The following is a 25,150-nucleotide window of genomic DNA, read 5'->3' as shown; positions in this document are numbered from 1 at the left end:
CCACATGGCCTGCCTTACGGAGGGACCTTGCCTACGGAACTCGCCCTGGCCCAGGGAAACCCACAGCCCACCTCCCCCACCCAGACACCTCCACTGCGCGAAAAATCAGCAGAATGCGAGTGTACTCACCCCCTTGTGTCTGCTGTGATGCCCTCAAGTGCCCATCCAACTCCAGGTACGCCACCGCCAGGATCCTGAACATCAGGGGGGTCTTGGTGCGACGGGCACCCCTCCCACGTTGGGAGGCCATCCCTAGCTGAGCCTCCGCCGTCTTCTTGCTCCAGCGGCGAATGTCCTCCGATCTTTTTCGGCAGTGGGTGCTCCGTCTGTGGTAGACCCCCAGGGTCCGGACGTCCTTGGCGATTGCACGCCAAATATATTTTTTCTGGTGGGCGCTGACCTACATGAGTTGTACAGGAGGAAGAGAAAGTCATTACCAACTGCACCGTCAAAGTGATTGGCCCCCATCCCTACCCTTGCCATGTGGCACATGCACTCACCGTCGTTTCATGCACGCCGCACTCGCCCCTTCCTTCTTACATCCACCCCTCTCCACACAGGCATAGCCCATACAGCATGCTCCCAGTGTACTTACCTGTTTGTCAGGAGGACCGTAGAGTAGCGTGTAATGGGGGAGGACCCCATCCATGAGTTTCTCCAACTCCTCCGATGTGAAGGCAGGGGCCCTTTCCCCAGACACTCGAGCCATTGTCTCTTCTAGACCGAGGTCACAGCAGCACTTGCAGTGTCGGTCCTCTCCTGTCGAAGATCAGGTATCGAGTGATTGAACAGATAGAAAATGGTGGTCACGTCCACGGTGGTGCGTACCGTCACCACCGGCGTACATCGTCATTGGCTCCTGGGACCCATAGGGTCCAATGTTAACCAAAGCAGCATTGCGCCGCGGTCTTCGACCGCATACCGCGACGGTGTACAACGCCAGCGCAGTTACCTCACATCCCATTGTCCCACTTTACAGGTCAGGCAGCTGCCATTTCAGGGGCCCACATGGCTTCATTTTCAACTGCGTCACACATACCTAGGCCTAGACTCAACACACATACAGGCTACTTTTTAGATTATGAATGATGTTCTGTGTAAGCTGTGTGTACGTACCTCTGAGTTGTTTGACTCTGTGCTTGCTGTTGTCCTTCATAGGCACCGTCCGCTGGGACATGTGAGGAGATGGCGGCATCCTCCGGTGTACCGACCGTTGGTGGACCTGTCGACAATGGAGGAAAGACATGTGATAATCACATACAGGCTTGACCGTGACACAATCCAGGAACTGTGTACCCAGTTGTAGCCAGACCTGATGTCAGCTATCCGCCATCCCACAGGAATCCCCCCTCAAGTGCAGGTGCTGTCAGTGCTCCATTTCCTTGCAAGTGGGTCATTTCAAACAACAGTGGCCATAGCATCAGGGATGTCCCAGCCTATGTTTTCCAACGTGTTGTCCAGAGTGTTGCCTGCCCGGCTGAAACACATGCAGAGCTTCATTGTTTTCCCTCAGGTGGAGGATTTGCCTACAGTGAAAGGAGACTTCTATGCTCTGGGACATATCCCCAACATCATAGGTGCCATTGGTGCGACACATGTGGCTTTGGTACCCCCCCACAGGAGTGAACAGGTGTACAAAAACCAGAAGAGTTATCATTCCATGAATGTACAGATGGTATGTTTGGCAGACCAGTACATCTCCCATGTGAATGCCATGTTCCCTGGCTCAGTGCATGACGCCTACATCCTGCGGAATAGCAGCATCCCTTATGTGATGGGTCAACTCCAGAGGCACCGTGTGTGGCTATTAGGTGAGCACCTGGAAGCTAGTCAGTGGGAATGGCTGTCTGGGGATATCCCTCCAGGTTAATGTGTGTCTAACAGTTGTCCCTCGCCATTTGCAGGTGACTCTGGTTACCCCATCCTGTCATGGCTACTGACCCCCGTGAGGAATCCCAGGACAAGGGCAGAGCAACGCTATAATGATGCCCATGGGCAAACTAGGAGGGTGATCGAGCGGACCTTCGGCCTCCTGAAGGCCAGGTTTAGGTGCCTCCATATGACAGGTGGATCCCTATTCTACTCACCAAAGAAGGTGTGCCAGATCATCGTGGCCTGCTGTATGCTTCACAACTTGGCTTTGCGACAACAGGTGCCTTTTCTGCAGGAGGATGGTCCAGATGGCGGTGTTGTTGCAGCTGTGGAGCCTGTGGACAGTGAAGACGAGGAAGCAGAGGAAGAAGACATGGACATCAGGGACTCAGTGATCCAGCAATATTTCCAGTGAAACACAGGTAAGAATACAGACCTGCCTACTACCTGTACTTAAACACTACTGCCTCTCTACTGTCTGTCGTTTTCACCCACTGTATGGTCACTGAGTTGTCACTTTCCCTTACGATTTCACAGATGTGGGTCCCACAGTGCGACATCTGCTTTGATTCCTCATGGACTAGAGCTGTGTGACATAGGTATCTTGACATTACAAATGAAAGAGCTTTTTGCTACAGTTATTGCTAATACAGTATTCCGAAATCACAGACTGACTCCAGATTGTTTTGTGCTTTAAGGGTGTTTATTTTAGTGCTCAAAATTGGAGGGGGTAGCAAAATGGTGAGGGGTGATGGCGGAGGAATGCCCATGTCAGAGTCCAGTCTATTAGTCTCACAGGTGCATTGCCCAAATGGGCATAGGAAGTGGAGCTGCAGCAGTTTAAGGATGGACAGGGTGACAAAGTGGGACAGTAGGATGACAATCAGGGTGGTCTCATTTCTTGGCGGGGGTCTTGGCATCGTTCTCTGTCTTGTTCCTGGATCTCAGGGACCGTTTGCGAGGTGGTTCTCCCTCTGCAGGGGTTGGGGTGCTGGTGTGGTGGTCCTGTGGCGGTGCCTCCTGTCCACTAGCGCCGGCGGAGGTGATGGCAGTTCATCGTCCAGGCTAGTGTCAGGGGCCCCTTGTAGTGCCACAGTGTCCCTCCTGGTGTTGAGTACTTCCTTCAGCACCCCTACGATGGTGCCCAGGGTGGAATTGATGGTTCTGAGTTCCTCCCTGAAGCCCATATACTGTTCCTCCTGCAGGCGCTGGGTCTCCTGAAACTTGGCCAGTACCGTTGCCATCGTCTCCTGGGAGTGGTGGTAGGCTCCCATGATGGAGGAGAGGGCCTCATGGAGAGTGGGTTCCCTGGGCCTGTCCGCCCCCTGTCGCACAGCAGCCCTCCCAGTTCCCCTGTGTTCCTGGGCCTTCCTCCCCTGGACTGTGTGCCCACTACCACTGCCCCCAGGTCCCTGTTGTTGTTGGGGTGGTGGGTTAGCCTGGGTTCCCTGCACTGCTGACTGACGTGTCCTGGGGACGGAGGTATGGGCCCGCTGGGTAGGTGCTGTGCTGGTGTTTCCAGAGGGGGGAAGCTCTGTGGTGGCCTGTGACTGGGTGTTGGGAACCGACTGTCCTGAGGTCCCTGATGGGCCGGGCTGGTCATCTAGATCCAGTTGGACAAAGGTGCTGTCATCACTGTGGGCCTCTTCTGTTGGTGGTGTGGACATGTGTGGACCCTCCTGTCCGGTGACGTTGGGTAGTGGTCCTTTAGGGGTATAAAAGGATGTTTATTACATCTGTGTGTGGCATGGTGTGCAATGGGTGGGTGACCGTGTACCCCAGTGCTTGCATTCCTGTGTGGGACCTTGTGTGATGTTGGTATAGGGGGGTGTATGGGTATGTGCAGTGGGCATGCTTTAGTGATGGGTGTCCATGCTTTGTTGTTGCATGCAGGGCTTGGTGTTAGGATGTGTGGTTTGTGATGTTGGGACATTTGTGAGGAGTTAGAGTGATGGGGGTGAGGGTGAGGGGGGGTGTATGTGCTGGGATGCAGGTAGGGTGGGGGATGTAATAGTTAAGATTTGACTTACCAGAGTCCATTCCTCCACCTACTCCTGCGAGGCCCTCAGGATGCAGAATCGCCAAGACCTGCTCCTCCTATGTTGTTAGTTGTGGGGGAGGAGGTGGGGGTCCGCCGCCAGTCTGCTGAACCGCCAGGTGGTGTCTTGAGACCACGGAACGCACCTTCCCCCGTAGGTCGTTCCACCTCTTCCTGATGTCCTCCTGATTTATTGGGTGCTGTCCCACTGCGTTGACCCTGTCCACCATTCTACGCCATAGCTCCATCTTCCTTGCAATTGAGGTGTTCTGCACCTGTGATCCGAATAGCTGTGGCTCTACCCGGACGATTTCCTCCACCATAACCCAGAGCTCCTCCTCCGAGAACCTGGGGTGTGGTTGCCGTGCCATGGGGTGCTGTAAATGATGTGTGGGGTGATAAGTGTGCTGATATGTAGTGGTGAGGTGCGTGGAAGTTCTGTGGGTGATGGTGTTGTGTGCCTGTGGATGCTTGTATTGTTGATGGTGGTGTCTCTCTCTGGCCTTCGTTTGTGCTTTGTTGTCGTAAGGGTTTGTGGGTGATGTGGGTGTGTGTTTTATATAGCATTGGGTGTGTGTATGTGTATCAGGTGTGTGTATTTCGAATTGTCCAATGTGGATGTGTTTTGTAAATGTGTTTGAATTTTGAGCGCGGCGGTGTGTACCGCCAATGGAATACCGCGGTTGAAAGACAGCCGCGTGGATTCGTGTGTCGTGATAGTGTGGGCATATTTCTGTTGCCGTGATGGTGGAGGTTTTGTTTTCGCCAGTTTATCACTGACCTTTGGTGTGGCGGACTTGTGTGGGTGTCTGAATTTTGGCGGATTCCGTGCTGTGGGTCATAATAGCTTTGGCGGTCTTCCGCGGCGGTGTGTTGGCGGTCTTCTGCACGGCGGTACGCGGCTTTTACCGCCAATGTTGTAATGAGGCCCATAATTTTTAATGATGTGGGTTTACTTTTTAGATTACATCACATGCCAAACATTGCAGTTGTGCCTCTTCTCTCATGTGTATTAAGCTGTGTGTATACATAGCATTAACTAATGTATTGTCTTCCATTACAATGGCTTGGCAGGTGATGTTTTTTTCTAGGACAAAGCATGCCTAGATGATCTCATATGAAAAAGGCTAGGCTAATTTGGTTTAGCTTGACAAGATACCTACCTACATGTATTGTGTGAATTCATGACTAAACATTTGTGGTGTCTTAGTTATGGTATCGTAATACATGCATTCACAGAGAAATACTGGTGTGGTAAGTCATGCTTGTGCTGCTTATTGCCTGTAGACATGACAGTTGCTTGGTTTCTTCCCATATGTATTCACAGATGCAAATGTGGAAGGCTATGAGCATATCTTGATACTCATTGCTGCAAGATATTGTCATAGAGCCTAGGCAAAATGTATTTTTTTCCAGTGTAATATTGTGTAATTTCTGGAATTTGGTGTTAGAATTGCTAACTAACATGTCTGAAACTATGCCATTATGCCACATCAGGCACTTTAGATGTCACTGGGCTAAACATCATATTGTAGGAGCACAGGAAGAACAAACTGAACACAAGGGCTATTCATGTCACACACAATTGTGTGCTTTTATTTAGTATACAATGTATCCCCACGCCAAAAATTGACAAGAAGATATATTTCATTTTTTTTTAAAGTAGTGCCTGCATTGTACATAATGACTGGTAATCTTGTGTAACTATTTGAGTATTTTAGGTAATTTTGGCATAGGAAATTAAATCCAATTTCACCAGGCCCTGGCATGGGAGGCAACCTGTGGCGCCATTCATTAAGGGAACTTAAACCTATGAGTAATTTACATGTGTACTTTACTTTTACACTTTTGAGTAACATTTCCTCTTTTGGCTTTCACGTTACTTATGGCTGTATTTTACATCTGGCAAAACAACCACGTTTGAGGTTGAGAATACATGGCAGTGAATAGGAGGCCTCTGCACACAGGGTGTAATGTCTGCACATGGAGTAGAGACTTCCACATGACAGTGAATAGGAGACTCTCCGAATGGCAGTGAACAGGATAATGATATACACCTGACAGAGACATGATACCCATTCCCATAGGATTTGATTTTTGCTTCTTCAGCTTTTGGGTCCTACAGCCAGCGCTGTGACTTTCTGCATTGAAGGATGCTACCATTATTAAAGAAGAAGAGAATTTTCATTGAGGAGGACTACAGCACTTGTAGTAAAATATGTGGTTAAAAGGGAACCCAGAAGGCAGTATTAGGATAGGAGGTTACAGACTTTGTGAATGCATTCTGGGACAAGGTGGCAAGATGAGAAGAGGTAGTGAAAGAGACATTTTGCAGATTCATCTGCAGTTCTTCCCAGAGGGCCAAGTAGAACTCATTGTCATCTTAACCAGTCATTAAGGTCTACAATGTTCCCCCACCTGATATAAGGGCTGCCACTTCAACACTACACTAATGTGGTATCAAGTAAGAACATAGGGGGTCATTTTGACCCCGGCAGGAGACGATAATGTGGTGGTAGTACCGCCAACAGGCTGGCAGTACTTACCACCACATTATGACCGTTGCAGTCCCGCAATGGTAATACCGCTGACACCGCCAGACTGCCACCAGCCTGCAGCCTGGTGGTCCTGACGGTTGTATTCCACCAGTGCAGCGCTGCTTGTTTACGAGTCCCCATCTGCCAGCCTGTCCATGGCGTTAAACGACAGCTGGCGGTATGGGTGACTCAGAGGACCCCTGGGGGCCCCTACAGTGCCCATGCACTTGGCATGGGCACTGCAGGGGCCCCCATGCACTGCCCCATTGCGCATTCCACTGCCTGAATTACGGGCAGTGGAGTGCGCGACGGGTGCTGCTGCACCCGATGCACCTCTAAATTGCTGCCGGCTCCATTACGAGCAGGCTTCAATGTTGTGGTGACTTTTCTGCTGGGCCAGCAGGCGGAAATGCTGTTTCTGTCCGCTGGCCCAGCGGAAATGTCATAATGTGGTGCCCAACATGCTGCCAGCACTGGCGGTATGTTGGTGCCCGCGGCTTCGGCGGTCTTTTCAAAAGACCACTAAAGTCGTAATGAGGGCCCTAATCTCGCCCCGTCCCACATCTCCCAACTGGCAAGTTTTCAAGGACCATAATTATCTAAGTGACTAAGTGATACTTCAAGTGTGTTGGTTTAAGAATTGCTTGGTTTATCATTTTCTGTTTACAGTGTATCTCTGAAACTTAAGATAATAACAAGACAGCATTTTTTGGTGAAAAGCAACAACAAAAAGAAGAGACAATTCAGAGGAAAACTCAGGTCCAATAGAAGCCTTAGCGGTGGGCAGAAATCCACTGATCACAACATCATTCACTCTATGTTTCATCCCAACCCCCCTTATTTTAAGGATTAATCACCAGCACCCATTATTCCTGTATGTTGTGGATGAGTCTCTGGGTGAATTGATGGACTCTCTTCACTCTTGCAGATAATCTGGAATTCAGGTGATTGGACCTTGGCAGCGTTTGCAGACATACGAAAGAAAGGATGAGAGGTTAGGTGCGTGAGTTCCTTTCTTATATGGTCCGCCTGGCTGTGAGTGGTTGTTGTTGAAACGAGTTTCAATTGGTGATGAGTGGTGGAGTTGAGACCAATCACGCCTTTCATTATTCCTTCTTATGTAAATCTCCAGCATTTGGTTCTAATAGAAAATTCCAAGCATGTACGACAAACATTTCCCCAAGGTGCAATCATTGAACAGCCTTTTAGTTCTGGAGTCTTCCTACGGTAAGCTAGAGGGAAAAGAGAAAAAAGTAGATGCTATTAGAAAATAGCACTGACAATACTAACAAAAGTTTAATATAAAATGTCATTGTAATTTTAAAGTGTATATTTATTTTAAATATGGAAAAAGGGAAAAATGCTACATCACAATTAACCAAAAATATGTCATTATTGTTAACATCATAAGTTATAATTTAATGTTTTCAGAACTGAAATTTTTAAATAAAATAACCAAATAAAGTAAAACAAAATATATGCAGTAATTATTAACTGAGTAATTGCAAAATTAAGTAAGTTCATTTATATTTAATGACATTTTAACTGATATTATTTTTATTTACAAAATAGAGTGTTAACATATTTTAATTTTCAAAAGTATTATATTTGCATATTTTTCTTAACATTAAATTAAATGTCCTCAAACCACTCACTCACACTGCCTATACCCTGTCTTACTCCTTCCTAATCTCCTCCCCTTTAAGAGTAATCATTCCCTATTTTCTGGCCACTTCCTCCGGTCTCTCTCAAATTTATCACTAAAATGCATACATTCTAGCAGAAATCCTGCACTTGAGTCAGAGATCTTCCCATAGAAAAAGATAAGAGAGACTGCAGGCAAATTCCACTCTTAGGTTTGTGGGCAGCATTTCACAATTCGTTTGTAGTACATTTGTAGTACAACAAAGTGCAGTTTGTGAATAGGCCTTCTGTTGTTTTACTATGTTAGGGCCTGATTTAGATCTTGGTGGAGGGGAATACAAATGTGATGGACATCCTCTCTGCCATATTAAAACCCATTGTATCCTATAGCGATCGTAACATGGCAGATGGGATATCAATCACGTGTGTGACGGAGTATTCCATCTGCCGAGATCTAAATTAGGCCCTTAGTCAGTGTCCCCATTATGTAGTATTTTGTGCTGGGAAAAGAAGGGCCTAGAAAAGAATATTTGATATCAAGGTATTAAGGTTTGTTGAGGTGTGAAGGAACATTCTTTGGGCAGTTGCAGATGGTCCTTCTCTTATACACGACCTAACCATATTCTGCACCAGTTGAAAACATTTTATTATCTTAGAAGAAGGCCAAGATTTTTACAGTAGCAAAGAGTGAAGTGCTACTAGGGGAGGGAATTGATTGAGCCTGCCTGGAGCATTGAAGTTTTTCGAACTGCCAGGATTTGCCTTTTCTCAGCCGGACGAAGGAGCAACATAATAAGTCGTTCAGATGGAATCTCAGAATTAGGGCTGTGGGGAACTTTGATTAATATTTTTGCAACCATCACTGAATCTGCAATGCAGTAAGTGCCTGACTTCCAGCAGCGGTAACTTTATAGGGACGTGGGGGCGCCACCCCTCTGTTTGTTTGCCATAATAATTTTTTTTAATTAATACGGTTGATTCCATCTTTTTTTGCCACAGTATGCAGCATGACCTGGGCAAAGACGTTCCATGGGGGAGGGAGAGGGAGCCTCCGCTCCATGCCTGCTTGTTGATTGGCTGGTCCCAGTCCTCCTTGTGGAGAAGTGCGCATGTCTGTTTGGAAGGGTGCCTTGTTTCAACCAGCCCGACATGCGCACTTGAACCCTCACCAGGCTCTGCAATGTGGGAGCCCAGGGGATTGTTGCCAAAGCCCCAAAGGCTCCAAATGAGCATTGGCAGCCCCTGATCCAGCCAATCTTCGCACTGCTGGAGTCATGGGAGTGGGACCGGGTCTGAATGATGTGAGGTGTCTACCAGGCAACAGCGCATCACAATGAGTGTTCTTTGCTGTGATGACGTGAGTCAGTATGCACAATGCCTCAATATTGTTATGCTCATACAATGTACGGTTTGCAAAGTTACACACCTAAATTTACTGAGAGCCATTCTGGGCACTCTAAAAAAAGGACTGACATTGGTTGTGTAACATAAAATACAGCCTGCCCCCAAGGGTCCCCAGGGGAGTGAGGGCCCCCATACCTCGGGACAGAAGGCTGAGCAGAGGAGCAGAGCATGGAGTCAGGGGCTGTCCCACTGCTGGCACTGTGAGGTGAGTGCAGCTGGAAACCATGGGTGTTGTGAAGTGAGCTCTGTGGGTGGAAGAGGAAGCTGCCCCCACCACTAGATGTGGACCAGGAGATGCGTACCCTAACTCTCTATGTGGAGGCCTTGTATGACTGCATGGGCTTACGCCACGTTCCCCCTGCAGGCAGCTTCAATGTGCTTTTGTGTTGTGGAGGAGGTGATTGATGTACCTCATGCTCCTTAGAGACAGCTGCTTCAAGGCACTTGTCTCTTATGGTGGAACGGTGCAGAGTACCGTATGTGTGAGAATGGTTGAGAGACAGCATACCAGAGACAGGGAGACATGGAACAGAAGAGGTGCGAGGGGAGGGGGCAGCAGGGTGAAAGGTACAGGATGGAGATAGGGAGAGAAATACACAAGATAGTGCAGAGACGAGTTACAGGCACCACAAGAAAAGCTGCATGATACTACAAAAGAAGGATGCGAAGGCATACATTTTCAGAAACGGTTATCATTGCTGTTAAGTCTCGAACATCTTTCTACCAATGTCCCCTCCTCTGTTCCGTTTTTGAAAGTCTAGCGCTGATCTCTTACAGGGCCTAGAAGCTGCAGGGTTTGCTTTTGTTATGCTTTTAAGATGTAGTACCTCTATGCACCATAAATATCCGGAGCAAAACTAATAGAAATGAAGTGTGTGAAGCGATCGTGAGGTGGGGCGCGTTGCTGTGCAAGATGCATGAACTAAATGAATACTGGCCAATTTGGGTGGTGTGGGCTGAACTGGGGTTAAAACTACCCCTCTCATGCCAGGGCAGCCTCTCCTCGTCTTCAATCGTTACTATAATAATTTCCCCCTCTAACCTCTCTTGTGCTCTGTCATTCCCACTCTGGCTAATAAGTAACCCTCTTCTTGATGCCTTCCAATGCAGTGCCTTTTTCACCTCTTCTCCCTTCTGTCTCCCCGTTTTCTGCACAACCGTCTGCTGTAGGTAGCCCCCTCTATTTCTGCTGATTCACTCCCTTCTTCCTCGATCCACCCTTTCTCCAGTCACCCTTTTTGCTTCCTTCTACTTCCTGTGTGTTTGATGGCTCAACAAACTAATGCATGTACCCACTGAAGGAATCTGTGTATGACCCCAAGGTCATACGTTTCAATGTGTATGGTGTGAGAAAGTAGCCTCTTTCTAGCCTTGTTACCCCCACTTTTGGCCTGTTTGTGAGTGTATGTCAGGGTGTTTGTCACTGTTTTCACTGTCTCACTGGGATCCTGATAGCCAGGCCCCAGTGCTCATAGTGAAAACACTATGTTTTCAGTATGGTTGTTATGTGTCACTGGGATCCTGCTGGTCAGGACCCCAGTGCTCATAGGTTTGTGGCCTATATGTATGTGTCACTGGGACCCTGCCACACAGGGCCCCAGTGCTCATAGGTGTGCATGTATATGTTCCCTGTGTGGTGCCTAACTGTCTCACTAAGGCTCTGCTAACCAGAACCTCAGTGGTTATGCTCTCTCATTACTTCCAAATTGTCACTAACAGGCTAGTGACCATTTTTACCAATTTACATTGGCTTACTGGAACACCCTTATAATTCCCTAGTATATGGTACTGAGGTACCCAGGGTATTGAGGTTCCAGGAGATCCCTATGGGCTGCAGCATTTCTTTTGCCACCCATAGGGAGCTCTGACAATTCTTACACAGGCCTGCCACTGCAGCCTGAGTGAAATAACGTCCACGTTATTTCACAGCCATTTTACACTGCACTTAAGTAACTTATAAGTCACCTATATGTCTAACCTTTACCTGGTAAAGGTTAGGTGCAAAGTTACTTAGTGTGAGGGCACCCTGGCACTAGCCAAGGTGCCCCCACATTGTTCAGAGCCAATTCCCTGAACTTTGTGAGTGCGGGGACACCATTACACGCGTGCACTACATATAGGTCACTACCTATATGTAGCTTCACAATGGTAACTCCGAATATGGCCATGTAACATGTCTATGATCATGGAATTGCCCCCTCTATGCCATCCTAGCATAGTTGGCACAATCCCATGATCCCAGTGGTCTGTAGCACAGACCCTGGTACTGCCAAACTGCCCTTCCTGGGGTTTCACTGCAGCTGCTGCTGCTGCCAACCCCTCAGACAGGCATCTGCCCTCCTGGGGTCCAGCCAGGCCTGGCCCAGGATGGCAGAACAAAGGACTTCCTCTGAGAGAGTGTGTTACACCCTCTCCCTTTGGAAAATGGTGTGAAGGCAGGGGAGGAGTAGCCTCCCCCAGCCTCTGGAAATGCTTTGTTGGGCACAGATGTGCCCAATTCTGCATAAGCCAGTCTACACCGGTTCAGGGGACCCCTTAGCCCTGCTCTGGCGCGAAACTGGACAAAGGAAAGGGGAGTGACCACTCCCCTGACGTGCACCTCTCCTGGGAGGTGTCCAGAGCTCCTCCAGTGTGCTCCAGACCTCTGCCATCTTGGAAACAGAGGTGCTGCTGGCACACTGGACTGCTCTGAGTGGCCAGTGCCACCAGGTGACGTCAGAGACTCCTTGTGATAGGCTCCTTCAGGTGTTGCTAGCCTATCCTCTCTCCTAGGTAGCCAAACCCTCTTTTCTGGCTATTTAGGGTCTCTGTCTCTGGGGAAACTTTAGATAACGAATGCAAGAGCTCATCCGAGTTCCTCTGCATCTCCCTCTTCACCTTCTGATAAGGAATCGACTGCTGACCGCGCTGGAAGCCTGCAAACCTGCAACATAGTAGCAAAGACGACTACTGCAACTCTGTAACGCTGATCCTGCCGCCTTCTCGACTGTTTTCCTGCTTGTGCATGCTGTGGGGGTAGCCTGCCTCCTCTCTGCACCAGAAGCTCCGAAGAAATCTCCCGTGGGTCGACGGAATCTTCCCCCTGCAACCGCAGGCACCAAAAAGCTGCATCACCGGTCCCTTGGGTCTCCTCTCAGCACGACGAGCGAGGTCCCTCGAATCCAGCGACTCTGTCCAAGTGACCCCCATAGTCCAGTGACTCTTCAGCCCAAGTTTGGTGGAGGTAAGTCCTTGCCTCACCTCGCTGGGCTGCATTGCTGGGAACCGCGACTTTGCAGCTACTCCGGCCCCTGTGCACTTCCAGCAGAAATCCTTTGTGCACAGCCAAGCCTGGGTCCACGGCACTCTAACCTGTATTGCACGACTTTCTAAGTTGGTCTCCGGCGACGTGGGACTCCTTTGTGCAACTTCGGCGAGCACCGTTTCACGCATCCTCGTAGTGCCTGTTTCTGGCACTTCTTCGGGTGCTACCTGCTTTAGTGAGGGCTCTTTGTCTTGCTCGACGTCCCCTCTCTCATCAGGTCCAATTTGCGACCTCCTGGTCCCTTCTGGGCCCCAGCAGCGTCCAAAAACACCAAACGCACGATTTGCAGCTAGCAAGGCTTGTTGGCGTTCTTTCGGCGGAAAAACACTTCTGCACGACTCTCCACGGCGAGAGGGATCCGTCCACCAAAGGGGAAGTCTCTAGCCCTTTTTGTTCCTGCAGAAACCTCAGCTTCTTCTGTCCAGTAGAAGCTTCTTTGCACCCGCAGCTGGCATTTCCTGGGCATCTGCCCATCTCCGACTTGCTTGTGACTTTTGGACTTGGTCCCCTTGTTCCACAGGTACCCTAGATTGGAAATCCACAGTTGTTGCATTGCTGGTTTGTGTCTTTCCTGCATTATTCCTCTAACAAGACTTCTTTGTCCTTAGGGGAACTTTAGTGCACTTTGCACTCACTTTTCAGGGTCTTGGGGAGGGTTATTTTTCTAACTCTCACTATTTTCTAATAGTCCCAGCGACCCTCTACAAGGTCACATAGGTTTGGGGTCCATTCGTGGTTCGCATTCCACTTTTGGAGTATATGGTTTGTGTTGCCCCTATCCCTATGTTTCCCCATTGCATCCTATTGTAACTATACATTGTTTGTACTGTTTTCTAAGACTATACTGCATATTTTTGCTATTGTGTATATATATCTTGTGTATATTTCCTATCCTCTCACTGAGGGTACACTCTAAGATACTTTGGCATATTGTCATAAAAATAAAGTACCTTTATTTTTAGTATAACTGTGTATTGTGTTTTCTTATGATATTGTGCATATGACACTAAGTGGTACTGTAGTAGCTTCACACGTCTCCTAGTTCAGCCTAAGCTGCTCTGCTAAGCTACCATTATCTATCAGCCTAAGCTGCTAGACACCCTATACACTAATAAGGGATAACTGGGCCTGGTGCAAGGTGCAAGTACCCCTTGGTACTCACTACAAGCCAGTCCAGCCTCCTACATTGGTTGTGCAGTGGTGGGATAAGTGCTTGAGACTACTTACCACTCTTGTCATTGTACTTTTCATAAGAGAAAAAGATACAAAACAAGGTCAGTGTATATACACATAGCCAAAAAGTTTTGCATTTCCTCTTTTCACTCTTTTCTAAGTGCTGAAAAGTACTCCTAAACTTTCAAAAAGTTCTTAAAAGTTTAAAAAGTTTTTTCTGTCTTTCCAAAAAGTTCTGAAAACTTTTTTATCTTTTTCTATCACTTTAACTCTCTCTAAAAAATGTCTGGCACAGGCCAAAGTGTTGATCTGTCCAAACTTGCATATGACAACCTTAGCTGGAAAAGAGCAAGGAGTCTCTGTATAGAGAGAGGTTTGAGTGTAGGGAAGAATCCTTCCTTGGAACTGTTACTTAACATGCTTAGAGAACAGGATAAGGCCATAGGTGCCCCATCTGTTGAAAAAGTACCTAATAGTTCCCAATCTGATTCAGGGACTCCCCCAGGAAAAGATTCAGGAAAGAAACTTCCTAGCCTGCCCATTACTAGACAATCTAGCATAGATGGTAATCATGATGAGCCACACCAAATAAATAGTGTTGACTCACATCATAGCAAAAGCATTTATTCTCACCATACTGGTAGTAATGTTTCTGTAAACCAAGCTGTTAGGGTGGCTTCTGTAAGGGACAGGTCTCCTTCTGTTCATTCCCATCATAGCTCTGTTTCTAGAAATGTCCCTCCCACCAACCCTGATGACAGAATGTTAGAGAGGGAACTCAATAAGTTGAGGGTGGAACAAACCAGACTGAAGCTTAAAAAGCAACAGCTGGATTTGGATAGACAGTCTTTTGAATTAGACAAGGAAAGACAGAAGTTGGGTTTAGATACCCATGGTGGCAGCAGCAGTATTCCCCATAGTCATCCTGCAAAAGAGCATGATTCCAGGAATCTGCACAAGATAGTTCCCCCTTATAAGGAGGGGGATGACATTAACAAGTGGTTTGCTGCACTTGAGAGGGCCTGTGTTGTACAGGATGTCCCTCAAAGGCAGTGGGCTGCTATCCTATGGCTATCATTTAGTGGAAAAGGTAGGGATAGGCTCCTTACTGTGAAAGAAAGTGATGCCAATAATTTTACAGTTCTTAAGAATGCACTCCTGGATGGTTATGGCTTAACCACTGAACAATACAGGATAAAGTTCAGAGAGACCAAAAAGGAGTCTTCACAAGACTGGGTTGATTTCATTGACCATTCAGTGAAGGCCTTGGAGGGGTGGTTACATGGCAGTAAAGTTACTGATTATGAAAGCCTGTATAACACAATCCTGAGAGAGCATATACTTAATAATTGTGTGTCTGATTTGTTGCACCAGTACCTGGTAGACTCTGATCTGACCTCTCCCCAAGAATTGGGAAAGACGGCAGACAAATGGGTCAGAACAAGGGTGAACAGAAAAGTTCATACAGGGGGTGACAAAGATGGCAATAAGAAGAAAGATGGTGAAAAATCTCAAGATAAGCATGGGGATAAGGGTAAAACCAAAGATCCCACTTCAAATCTTAAACACTGTTCAGAGGGTGGGGATAAAACAAATTCTTCCTCTTCTTCCCAACCTGCACACATTAAAAAGCCTTGGTGCTTTGTGTGTAAAAACAGAGGCCATAGGCCAGGGGATAAGTCCTGTCCAGGTAAACCCCCTGAGCCTACCACCACTAATACATCAAGCTCTAGTGCCCCTAGCAGTAGTGGTACTAGTGGTGGGACTGCTGGCAACAGTCAAGCAAAGGGTGTAGTTGGGTTCACTTATGGGTCCATAGTGGAAACTGATGTAATCAGTCCCAAGACAGTTTCTGTCACACCTAGTGGCATTGGCCTTGCCACACTGGCTGCTTGTCCCCTTACAATGGATAAGTACAGGCAGACAGTTTCAATAAATGGTGTTGAGGCCTTGGCCTACAGGGACACAGGTGCCAGTTTCACTTTGGTGACTGAAAACCTTGTGGCTCCTGAACAACACATCATTGGACAACAGTATAAGATTATTGATGTCCATAACTCCACTAAGTTTCTTCCCTTAGCTATAATTCAGTTTAGTTGGGGTGGAGTTACTGACCCTAAGCAGGTGGTGGTATCACCTAGCTTACCTGTAGACTGTCTCTTAGGTAATGACCTAGAGGCCTCAGGTTGGGCTGATGTAGAGTTTTATGCCCATGCAGCCATGCTGGGCATCCCAGAGGAATTGTTCCCTCTCATTTCTACTGAAATGAAAAAGCAAAGGAGAGAAGGCCTGAAAACTCAGGATCCCTCTCCATCAACAGGTAAAAAGGGTATCACAGTATCCCCTAACCACCCTACCATTCAGGATACCATTCCTGTGGTGGGAGAAACCTCTCCTGGGGTGGCACCTGTTCCAAGGGAATCATCAGTTGGCAAAACTGTACTCCCTGAGGTGGAAGTACCTCTCTGTGGGATAACTAACATTGGTGAGAAAAAGAGCACCATTTTAGTTAACATGGAGCATCCCTCCAACCCTCCCAGAGAAACTTTAGTGCAGAAACCCTGCACTGCCTCACAACACTTAGGACAGCATCCCTGCCCTAGTGTGGAGCTGATAGGACAGCATCCCTGCCCTGCTCCAACCCAAGAGAAACAGCATCCCTGTTCTCTCTTCCAGCCATATGGACAAAGTTTTTGCCCAGCTATGGCTTTACTGAGACAGCATCCCTGTCTGGCATTTCCATCACTACAAATAGGTTCAGTGGACAATTCCCACTGCTCTAAACTAAAACTTACTGATAGAAACTCTGAAAATACATCTTCACATTGTTGCCTAGCTAAAAAACTTCAAACAGGGTGGTTTACATCCCCACAGGGAAGTAACCATATAGTGGATGATAAAGGGAGTAACCAGTCTATTGCAGAGCTACTCTCTACTTATCACCACTTAGACAATAAAGTCTCAACTGGCCAAGGTTAGCCTTATTGTCCTTCGTTTGGGGGGGGGGGTTGTGTGAGAAAGTAGCCTCTTTCTAGCCTTGTTACCCCCACTTTTGGCCTGTTTGTGAGTGTATGTCAGGGTGTTTGTCACTGTTTTCACTGTCTCACTGGGATCCTGATAGCCAGGCCCCAGTGCTCATAGTGAAAACACTATGTTTTCAGTATGGTTGTTATGTGTCACTGGGATCCTGCTGGTCAGGACTCCAGTGCTCATAGGTTTGTGGCCTATATGTATGTGTCACTGGGACCCTGCCACACAGGGCCCCAGTGCTCATAGGTGTGCATGTATATGTTCCCTGTGTGGTGCCTAACTGTCTCACTAAGGCTCTGCTAACCAGAACCTCAGTGGTTATGCTCTCTCATTACTTCCAAATTGTCACTAACAGGCTAGTGACCATTTTTACCAATTTACATTGGCTTACTGGAACACCCTTATAATTCCCTAGTATATGGTACTGAGGTACCCAGGGTATTGGGGTTCCAGGAGATCCCTATGGGCTGCAGCATTTCTTTTGCCACCCATAGGGAGCTCTGACAATTCTTACACAGGCCTGCCACTGCAGCCTGAGTGAAATAACGTCCACGTTATTTCACAGCCATTTTACACTGCACTTAAGTAACTTATAAGTCACCTATATGTCTAACCTTTACCTGGTAAAGGTTAGGTGCAAAGTTACTTAGTGTGAGGGCACCCTGGCACTAGCCAAGGTGCCCCCACATTGTTCAGAGCCAATTCCCTGAACTTTGTGAGTGCGGGGACACCATTACACGCGTGCACTACATATAGGTCACTACCTATATGAAGCTTCACAATGGTAACTCCGAATATGGCCATGTAACATGTCTATGATCATGGAATTGCCCCCTCTATGCCATCCTAGCATAGTTGGCACAATCCCATGATCCCAGTGGTCTGTAGCACAGACCCTGGTACTGCCAAACTGCCCTTCCTGGGGTTTCACTGCAGCTGCTGCTGCTGCCAACCCCTCAGACAGGCATCTGCCCTCCTGGGGTCCAGCCAGGCCTGGCCCAGGATGGCAGAACAAAGGACTTCCTCTGAGAGAGGGTGTTACACCCTCTCCCTTTGGAAAATGGTGTGAAGGCAGGGGAGGAGTAGCCTCCCCCAGCCTCTGGAAATGCTTTGTTGGGCACAGATGTGCCCAATTCTGCATAAGCCAGTCTACACCGGTTCAGGGGACCCCTTAGCCCTGCTCTGGCGCGAAACTGGACAAAGGAAAGGGGAGTGACCACTCCCCTGACCTGCACCTCCCCTGGGAGGTGTCCAGAGCTCATCCAGTGTGCTCCAGACCTCTGCCATCTTGGAAACAGAGGTGCTGCTGGCACACTGGACAGCTCTGAGTGGCCAGTGCCACCAGGTGACATCAGGGAGTCCTTGTGATAGGCTCCTTCAGGTGTTGCTAGCCTATCCTCTCTCCTAGGTAGCCAAACCCTCTTTTCTGGCTATTTAGGGTCTCTGTCTCTGGGGAAACTTTAGATAACGAATGCAAGAGCTCATCCGAGTTCCTCTGCATCTCCCTCTTCACCTTCTGATAAGGAATCGACTGCTGACCGCGCTGGAAGCCTGCAAACCTGCAACATAGTAGCAAAGACGACTACTGCAACTCTGTAACGCTGATCCTGCCGCCTTCTCGACTGTTTTCCTGCTTGTGCATGCTGTGGGGGTAGCCTGCCTCCTCTCTGCACCAGAAGCTCAGAAGAAATCTCCCGTGGGTCGACGGAATCTTCCCCCTGCAACTGCAGGCACCAAAAAGCTGCTTCACCGGTCCCTTGGGTCTCCTCTCAGCACAACGAGCGAGGTCCCTCGAATCCAGCAACTCTGTCCAAGTGACCCCCACAGTCCAGTGACTCTTCAGCCCAAGTTTGGTGGAGGTAAGTCCTTGCCTCACCACGCTGGGCTGCATTGCTGGGAACCGCGACTTTGCAGCTACTCCGGCCCCTGTGCACTTCCGGCGGAAATCCTTTATGCACAGCCAAGCCTGGGTCCACGGCACTCTAACCTGCATTGCACGACTTTCTAAGTTGGTCTCCGGCGACGTGGGACTCCTTTGTGCAACTTCGGCGAGCACCGTTTCACGCATCCTCGTAGTGCCTGTTTCTGGCACTTTTCCGGGTGCTACCTGCTTCAGTGAGGGCTCTTTGTCTTGCTCGACGTCCCCTCTCTCTTCAGGTCCAATTTGCGACCTCCTGGTCCCTCCTGGGCCCCAGCAGCGTCCAAAAACGCCAAACGCACGATTTGCAGCTAGCAAGGCTTGTTGGTGTTCTTTTGGCGGGAAAACACTTTTGCACGACTCTCTACGGCGAGTCGGATCCGTCCACCAAAGGGGAAGTCTCTAGCCCTTTTCGTTCCTGCAGAAACCTCAGCTTCTTCTGTCCAGTAGAAGCTTCTTTGCACCTGCAGCTGGCATTTCCTGGGCATCTGCCCATCTCCGACTTGCTTGTGACTTTTGGACTTGGTCCCCTTGTTCCACAGGTACCCTAGATTGGAAATCCACAGTTGTTGCATTGCTGGTTTGTGTCTTTCCTGCATTATTCCTCTAACACGACTTCTTTGTCCTTAGGGGAACTTTAGTGCACTTTGCACTCACTTTTCAGGGTCTTGGGGAGGGTTATTTTTCTAACTCTCACTATTTTCTAATAGTCCCAGCGACCCTCTACAAGGTCACATAGGTTTGGGGTCCATTCGTGGTTCGCATTCCACTTTTGGAGTATATGGTTTGTGTTGCCCCTATCCCTATGTTTCTCCATTGCATCCTATTGTAACTATACATTGTTTGCACTGTTTTCTAAGACTATACTGCATATTTTTGCTATTGTGTATATATATCTTGTGTATATTTCCTATCCTCTCACTGAGGGTACACTCTAAGATACTTTGGCATATTGTCATAAAAATAAAGTACCTTTATTTTTAGTATAACTGTGTATTGTGTTTTCTTATGATATTGTGCATATGACACTAAGTGGTACTGTAATAGCTTCACACGTCTCCTAGTTCAGCCTAATCTGCTCTGCTAAGCTACCATTATCTATCAGCCTAAGCTGCTAGACACCCTATACACTAATAAGGGATAACTGGGCCTGGTGCAAGGTGCAAGTACCCCTTGGTACTCACTACAAGCCAGTCCAGCCTCCTACATATGGGTCCCCTCAGCCCACCGTCAGCCTCTCAATGTCAATACAATCCCCTGTAATTTATCAACTGCACTCAGCTGCGCTGCATAGCTGGATATACTCATCATTATTTCCAGTGCCATGTGATCTTTGTGTCGGTTGGATCTGCTTGCTGCTTAGGGGCAGAGGATATAGGAGAGGGGTTTAGAGTCAAACGCTTTCTCTGTAAGTGTGCAAAGGCACCAACCATTTTATCCCACTGTGAGCTGCAATAAGGATCGCACAGTGTGTCATGATGTATGCACCAAAGAGCTGTATTTTGCATCCCATATCCTCCAGAGAAATCCACTTTCTATGATGGAAGAGGCTCTTTCAAAGGAAAACAAGCACTGATCTGAAAGAGTAGACATAAACAGGGACTGAATTGTTATGAAATTAGCATAGTGGAGACAGGGTAAGTTGAATCCCAAAGCATGTAAATTCAGTTTCAGTGAGGGTTAGCTCCAGAGGTAATCTCAATACAGGGTTTAAACATTTATTGATGTTATCATAACTACACTTTCACAATTGCTTTATTAACTTTCTTGCCTTCTCAAATGTGCTTAAAAATACACCATTTGCCCACTTTAAAAAAAAACAATTCTCAAGGGGGGAACCCTTCCGAGCCCCTCTTATAACAATATGACTCACTCGCTTTGCTCACTCGTCACAGGGTGTTAGGGCTTCTGGCCTTATTAGGCCAATTTACATTAATTTATAAGCAGACGCGTTAGGAGATCGATGGATCTTTTGACTGCGCTTAGAGTAGTTGCCACCATGAGACTCTGTGCCAACACAAATCAATAGCAATGAAAATCTACAGTAACAATAATCATAGGAGACAGTAATTTCCACACACCATGACCTTTCAGTCATGAACAACCACACCTTTATATGCAATTTAGAATGTGTATTTTCCCTATATTAACAATGCTAATATCATGTAAGTCAGTCTCAAAATCAAATGAAAAGCATGCAGAAACAATATAGGCTGCCCAAGCCTTCTAAAGAATCGCAATTTAATCAAGGCATGGACCACTACACATTCTAAGGTTACAGTACAGATCAATAGCAAGAATAACTGAGCAAGAGAAATGGCAAACATTTAGGTTCAGCAAAGAAAATACATCAACTGTTATCACATGAAGCAAGCATCATCAGTGAGCATCCTAGCTAACACTTAGATTAGAATGGCATGTTTGGGCTTCATGGCAAAACAATTTTAGTCAACACAAATTTAGAAAACATCTAACTGTGGCTGTATCAAAATTAGCGGTTGGTACCTATGGACAAAAGCAAATATGCATAACAATCAGTAACATTGTATTATATCTTGCCTTAGTAAGGTTCAGCAAATTGGGACAGTCTTCATCAATTGGACATCTGTTCTGTCAGCAAGGCATCGAAATTCAGCATTAAAGTTCAGGAAAGTAAAGTCTCTTCATGCAGTTCGGAAAGAATAATCGAAAAATGGCCTGGCTCCTCTCGGTGCAGTTTTGCTAAGTTAGATTCCCTAAAACTACCTCCCACGTTGCTATTGGTAAAAGGATCGCACATTTACGTTTAGTCCAATGAAAGTAGAACCCCAAATCTAAGAATTTGCTAGACCACTGTTCAAATGTGGATGATCAGCTCCTCTTCTCCTGTTCCCGTCGTTGGGCTCCTCAGGTAACAAATTTGTATCAGCTTATACTCCAGTGAATGCATCCAATGTCTGCTCCTGGGAAGGTAGTCTATACACACACTAAGTTATAAAATGTATCCTTAGCTAGTACAGCATATTCTAGCAAGCAATTCTCATGGGAAAGAATTCTAGTTACTAACATTTGGCCAAAACAATAGAAAATCACAATTTAATTCTCTAGGCAGCCATTTTATAGATCGTCTAAACAATGCAGCTTGACATGAGGCTGTGCAACTAGGCCCAGGACCTCGCTAAATTAAGGCATATGAGTAATAAAGCAAGTACATAATATAAAACCATTAATATGACATACTACTTGTTAGAAATGGGGTGAGCAAGGGCCCTCACTCTAGTCGGGGTAAAGGAGAATCATACTCAGCTAACCCCCGCTCACTCCCTTGGTAGCTTGGCACGAGCAGGCAGGCTTAACTTCAGATTGCTAGGTGTAAGGTATTTGAATCAACACACACAGTAACTTAATGAAAACACTACAAAATGACACAGCACAGGTTTAGAAAATATTTATCTAAACAAAACAAGACCAAAATGACAAAAATCCCCCATACCAAGTCAAGTTATTAATTAAAAGCAAAAAGAGTCTTAAATCCTTTTGTAAACAGATAAAACACTGTTAGCATTGAAAAGTACCTAGGTAGCATCAAAATAACATGCATGGGTGAGTGTGCATCGAAAAAGGTAAGTAGTGCATCAATTTCTCACACACAAGCGAGATCGTGCGTCATTTCTCCTTCTCCAGTCATGCTGGTGTACATCATTTTTCCTCCCCGCAGGGGAGCGATGCGTCGTTCCGGGCAGCACTCAGGTCCGGGCAGGCATTGTGTTGTGTTTCCGCGCCCAGCAAGGTTTGCGTCAAAAATCCTGCCGCACAGTGATAGTGGGAGTCGATCTCCCAGCCGTGCTGCAAGAGCTGCATCGATTTCAGCCGCAGAGCCGGCGGCGCGTTGTGTCTTCAGCCGCTCTCGGATGTTGAGTCGGAAATTTCAATGCACGGCAGTCTGTGCGTTGATTTTTAGGCTTGGTCTTCCAGCTTCACCTGCCAAAGCCCCAGGAACTGGATAGGGCACCACTTTGCAGGGCATGAGTCTCAGCAGGGAGTCAGGGGCTGGCAGGGGAAGTCTTTGATGGCCCTGAGACTTCAACAACAGGAGGCAAGCTCAGGACAAACCCTTGGAGATTTCTGCACAAGCAGGCATGCACAACAAAGTTCAGTCTTTGTCCCCTCTCACCAGGCAGAAGAAGCAACTGCAGGACAGCTCCTCAAAGCACAGTCACAGGCAGGGCAGCACTTCTCCTCAGCTCGTCTCCAGACAGAGGTTCCTCTTGATGTCCAGAAGTGATCTAAAGTCTGTGGATTTGGGTGCCCTTCGCATACCCATTTTGGCCTTTGAAGTAGGGCTACTTCAAAGGAAATTCTCTCTTGTTTGTGAAATCCTGCCTTGCCCAGGCCGGGCCCCAGACACACACCAGGGGGTTGGAGACTGCATTGTGTGAGGGCAGGCACAGCCCTTTCAGGTGTGAGTGACCACTCTTCCCCTCCCTTCTAGCACAGATGGCTTATCAGGATAGGCAGGCTACACCCCAGCTCCCTTTGTGTCACTGTCTGGAGAGAGGTACAAACAGCCCAACTGTCAAACTGACCCAGACAGGGAATCCACAAACAGGCAGGCCCGTATTTATACTTTTTGACGCTAAACTGCGCTAACGCAGTTTAGCGTCAAAAAGTTTTGCGCCGGCTAACGCCATTCTGAAGCGCCATGCGGGCGCCGTATTTATTGAATGGCGTTAGCCGGCGCAAGCAGACCGGCGCTGCCTGGTGTGCGTGGAAAAAAACCACGTACACCAGGCAGCGCCGGCGTTGGGAAAAATGGCGCTAGGGCGTCTTAAAAATGGTGCAAGTCAGGTTGACGCAAAAAATCGCCTCCACCCGATTTGCGGCATTTTTAACGACGCCCAGACGCCATTTACATGACTCCTGTCTTAGTAAAGACAGGAGTCATGCCCCCTTGCCCAATGGCCATGCCCAGGGGACTTATGTCCCCTGGGCATGGTCATTGGGCATTGAGGCATGTAGGGGGGCACAAATCAGGCCCCCCTATGCCAAAAAAAAGTATAAAAAAAAAAAAAATTATACTTACCTGAACTTACCTGAATGTCCCTGGGGTGGGTCCCTCCATCCTTGGGTGTCCTCCTGGGGTGGGCAAGAGTGGCAGGGGGGGTCCCTGGGGGCATGGGAGGGCAGCTGTGGGCTCATTTTGAGCCCACAGGTCCCTTAACGCCTGCCCTGACCCAGGCGCTAAAATCCGGCGCAAATGCGGGGTTTTTTGCCCCGCCCACTCCCGGGCGTCATTTTTGCCCGGGAGTATAAATACGACGCATTTGCGTTGCAGTAATTTTTTTAGACGGGAACGCCTACCTTGCATCTCATTAACGCAAGGAAGGCGTTCACGCAAAAAAATGACGCTCTTTCCTCATACTTTGGCGCTAGACGCGTCTAACGCCAAAGTATAAATATGGCGTTAGTTTTGCGCCGAATTTGCGTCGAAAAAAACGACGCTAATTCGGCACAAACGGAGTATAAATATGCCCCGCAGAGTCACAGAATGGTTTAAGCAAGAAAATGCTCACTTTCTAAAAGAGGCATTGTCAAACACATAATCTTAAAATCAACTTTACTAAAATCTGTATTTTTAAATTCAGAGCTCAGAGACCCCAAACTCCAAATGTCTATCCGCTCCCAAATGGAATCTACACTTTAATCATATTTAAAGGCAGCCCCCATGTTAACCTATGAGAGGGATAGGCCTTGCAACAGTGAAAAACGAATTCGGCAGTATTTCACTGTTAGGACATATAAAACACATTAGTATATGTCCTACCTTAAACATACACTGCACCCTGACCATGGGGCAACCTAGGGCCTACTTAGGGGTGTCTTACATGTAGGAAAAGGGAAGGTTTAGAACTGGCAAGTGGGTACACTTGCCAAGTTGAATTAGCAGTTTAAAACTGCACACACAGACACTGCAGTGGCAGGTCTGAGCCATGTTTACAGAGCTACTATTGTGGGTGGCACAACCAGTGCTGCAGGCCCACTAGTAGCATTTGGGTTACAGGCCCTGTGCACCTCTAGTGCACTGTACTAGGGTCTTACCAGTAAATCAAATATTCCCATCATGGATAAACCAATTACATACACATTTTGTATATGAACACTTGCACTTTAGCACTGGATACCAGTGGTATCGTGCCCAGAGTAACATAAACAGCAAAAACAGAGTCCAGCACACATCAACAACCTGGGAA

General features: G+C 47.6%; 1 protein-coding gene across 2 annotated transcripts in view; it reads right to left on the bottom strand.

The window, feature by feature from the left end:
* Nucleotides 1-6,688: 6,688 nt before the first annotated feature.
* FGF10 (fibroblast growth factor 10) overlaps nt 6,689-25,150 on the bottom strand; it is a 606,480-nt gene continuing 588,018 nt past the window's right edge. The window contains exon 4 of one of the 2 annotated variants that reach the window (XM_069221558.1): nt 6,689-7,679. In XM_069221558.1, the coding sequence (XP_069077659.1) occupies nt 7,670-7,679 (10 nt within the window). In that variant the 3' untranslated portion in view covers nt 6,689-7,669. The remainder of the gene's footprint in view (nt 7,680-25,150) is intronic. The other variant, XR_011201280.1, reaches the window with a different exon arrangement.

This window comes from Pleurodeles waltl, chromosome 1_1, assembly GCF_031143425.1.
Source record: "Pleurodeles waltl isolate 20211129_DDA chromosome 1_1, aPleWal1.hap1.20221129, whole genome shotgun sequence".
Lineage (NCBI taxonomy): Eukaryota > Metazoa > Chordata > Amphibia > Caudata > Salamandridae > Pleurodeles > Pleurodeles waltl.
Note: the sequence above shows the minus strand (reverse complement) of the source record. Positions and strands in the feature narration are given on the sequence as shown.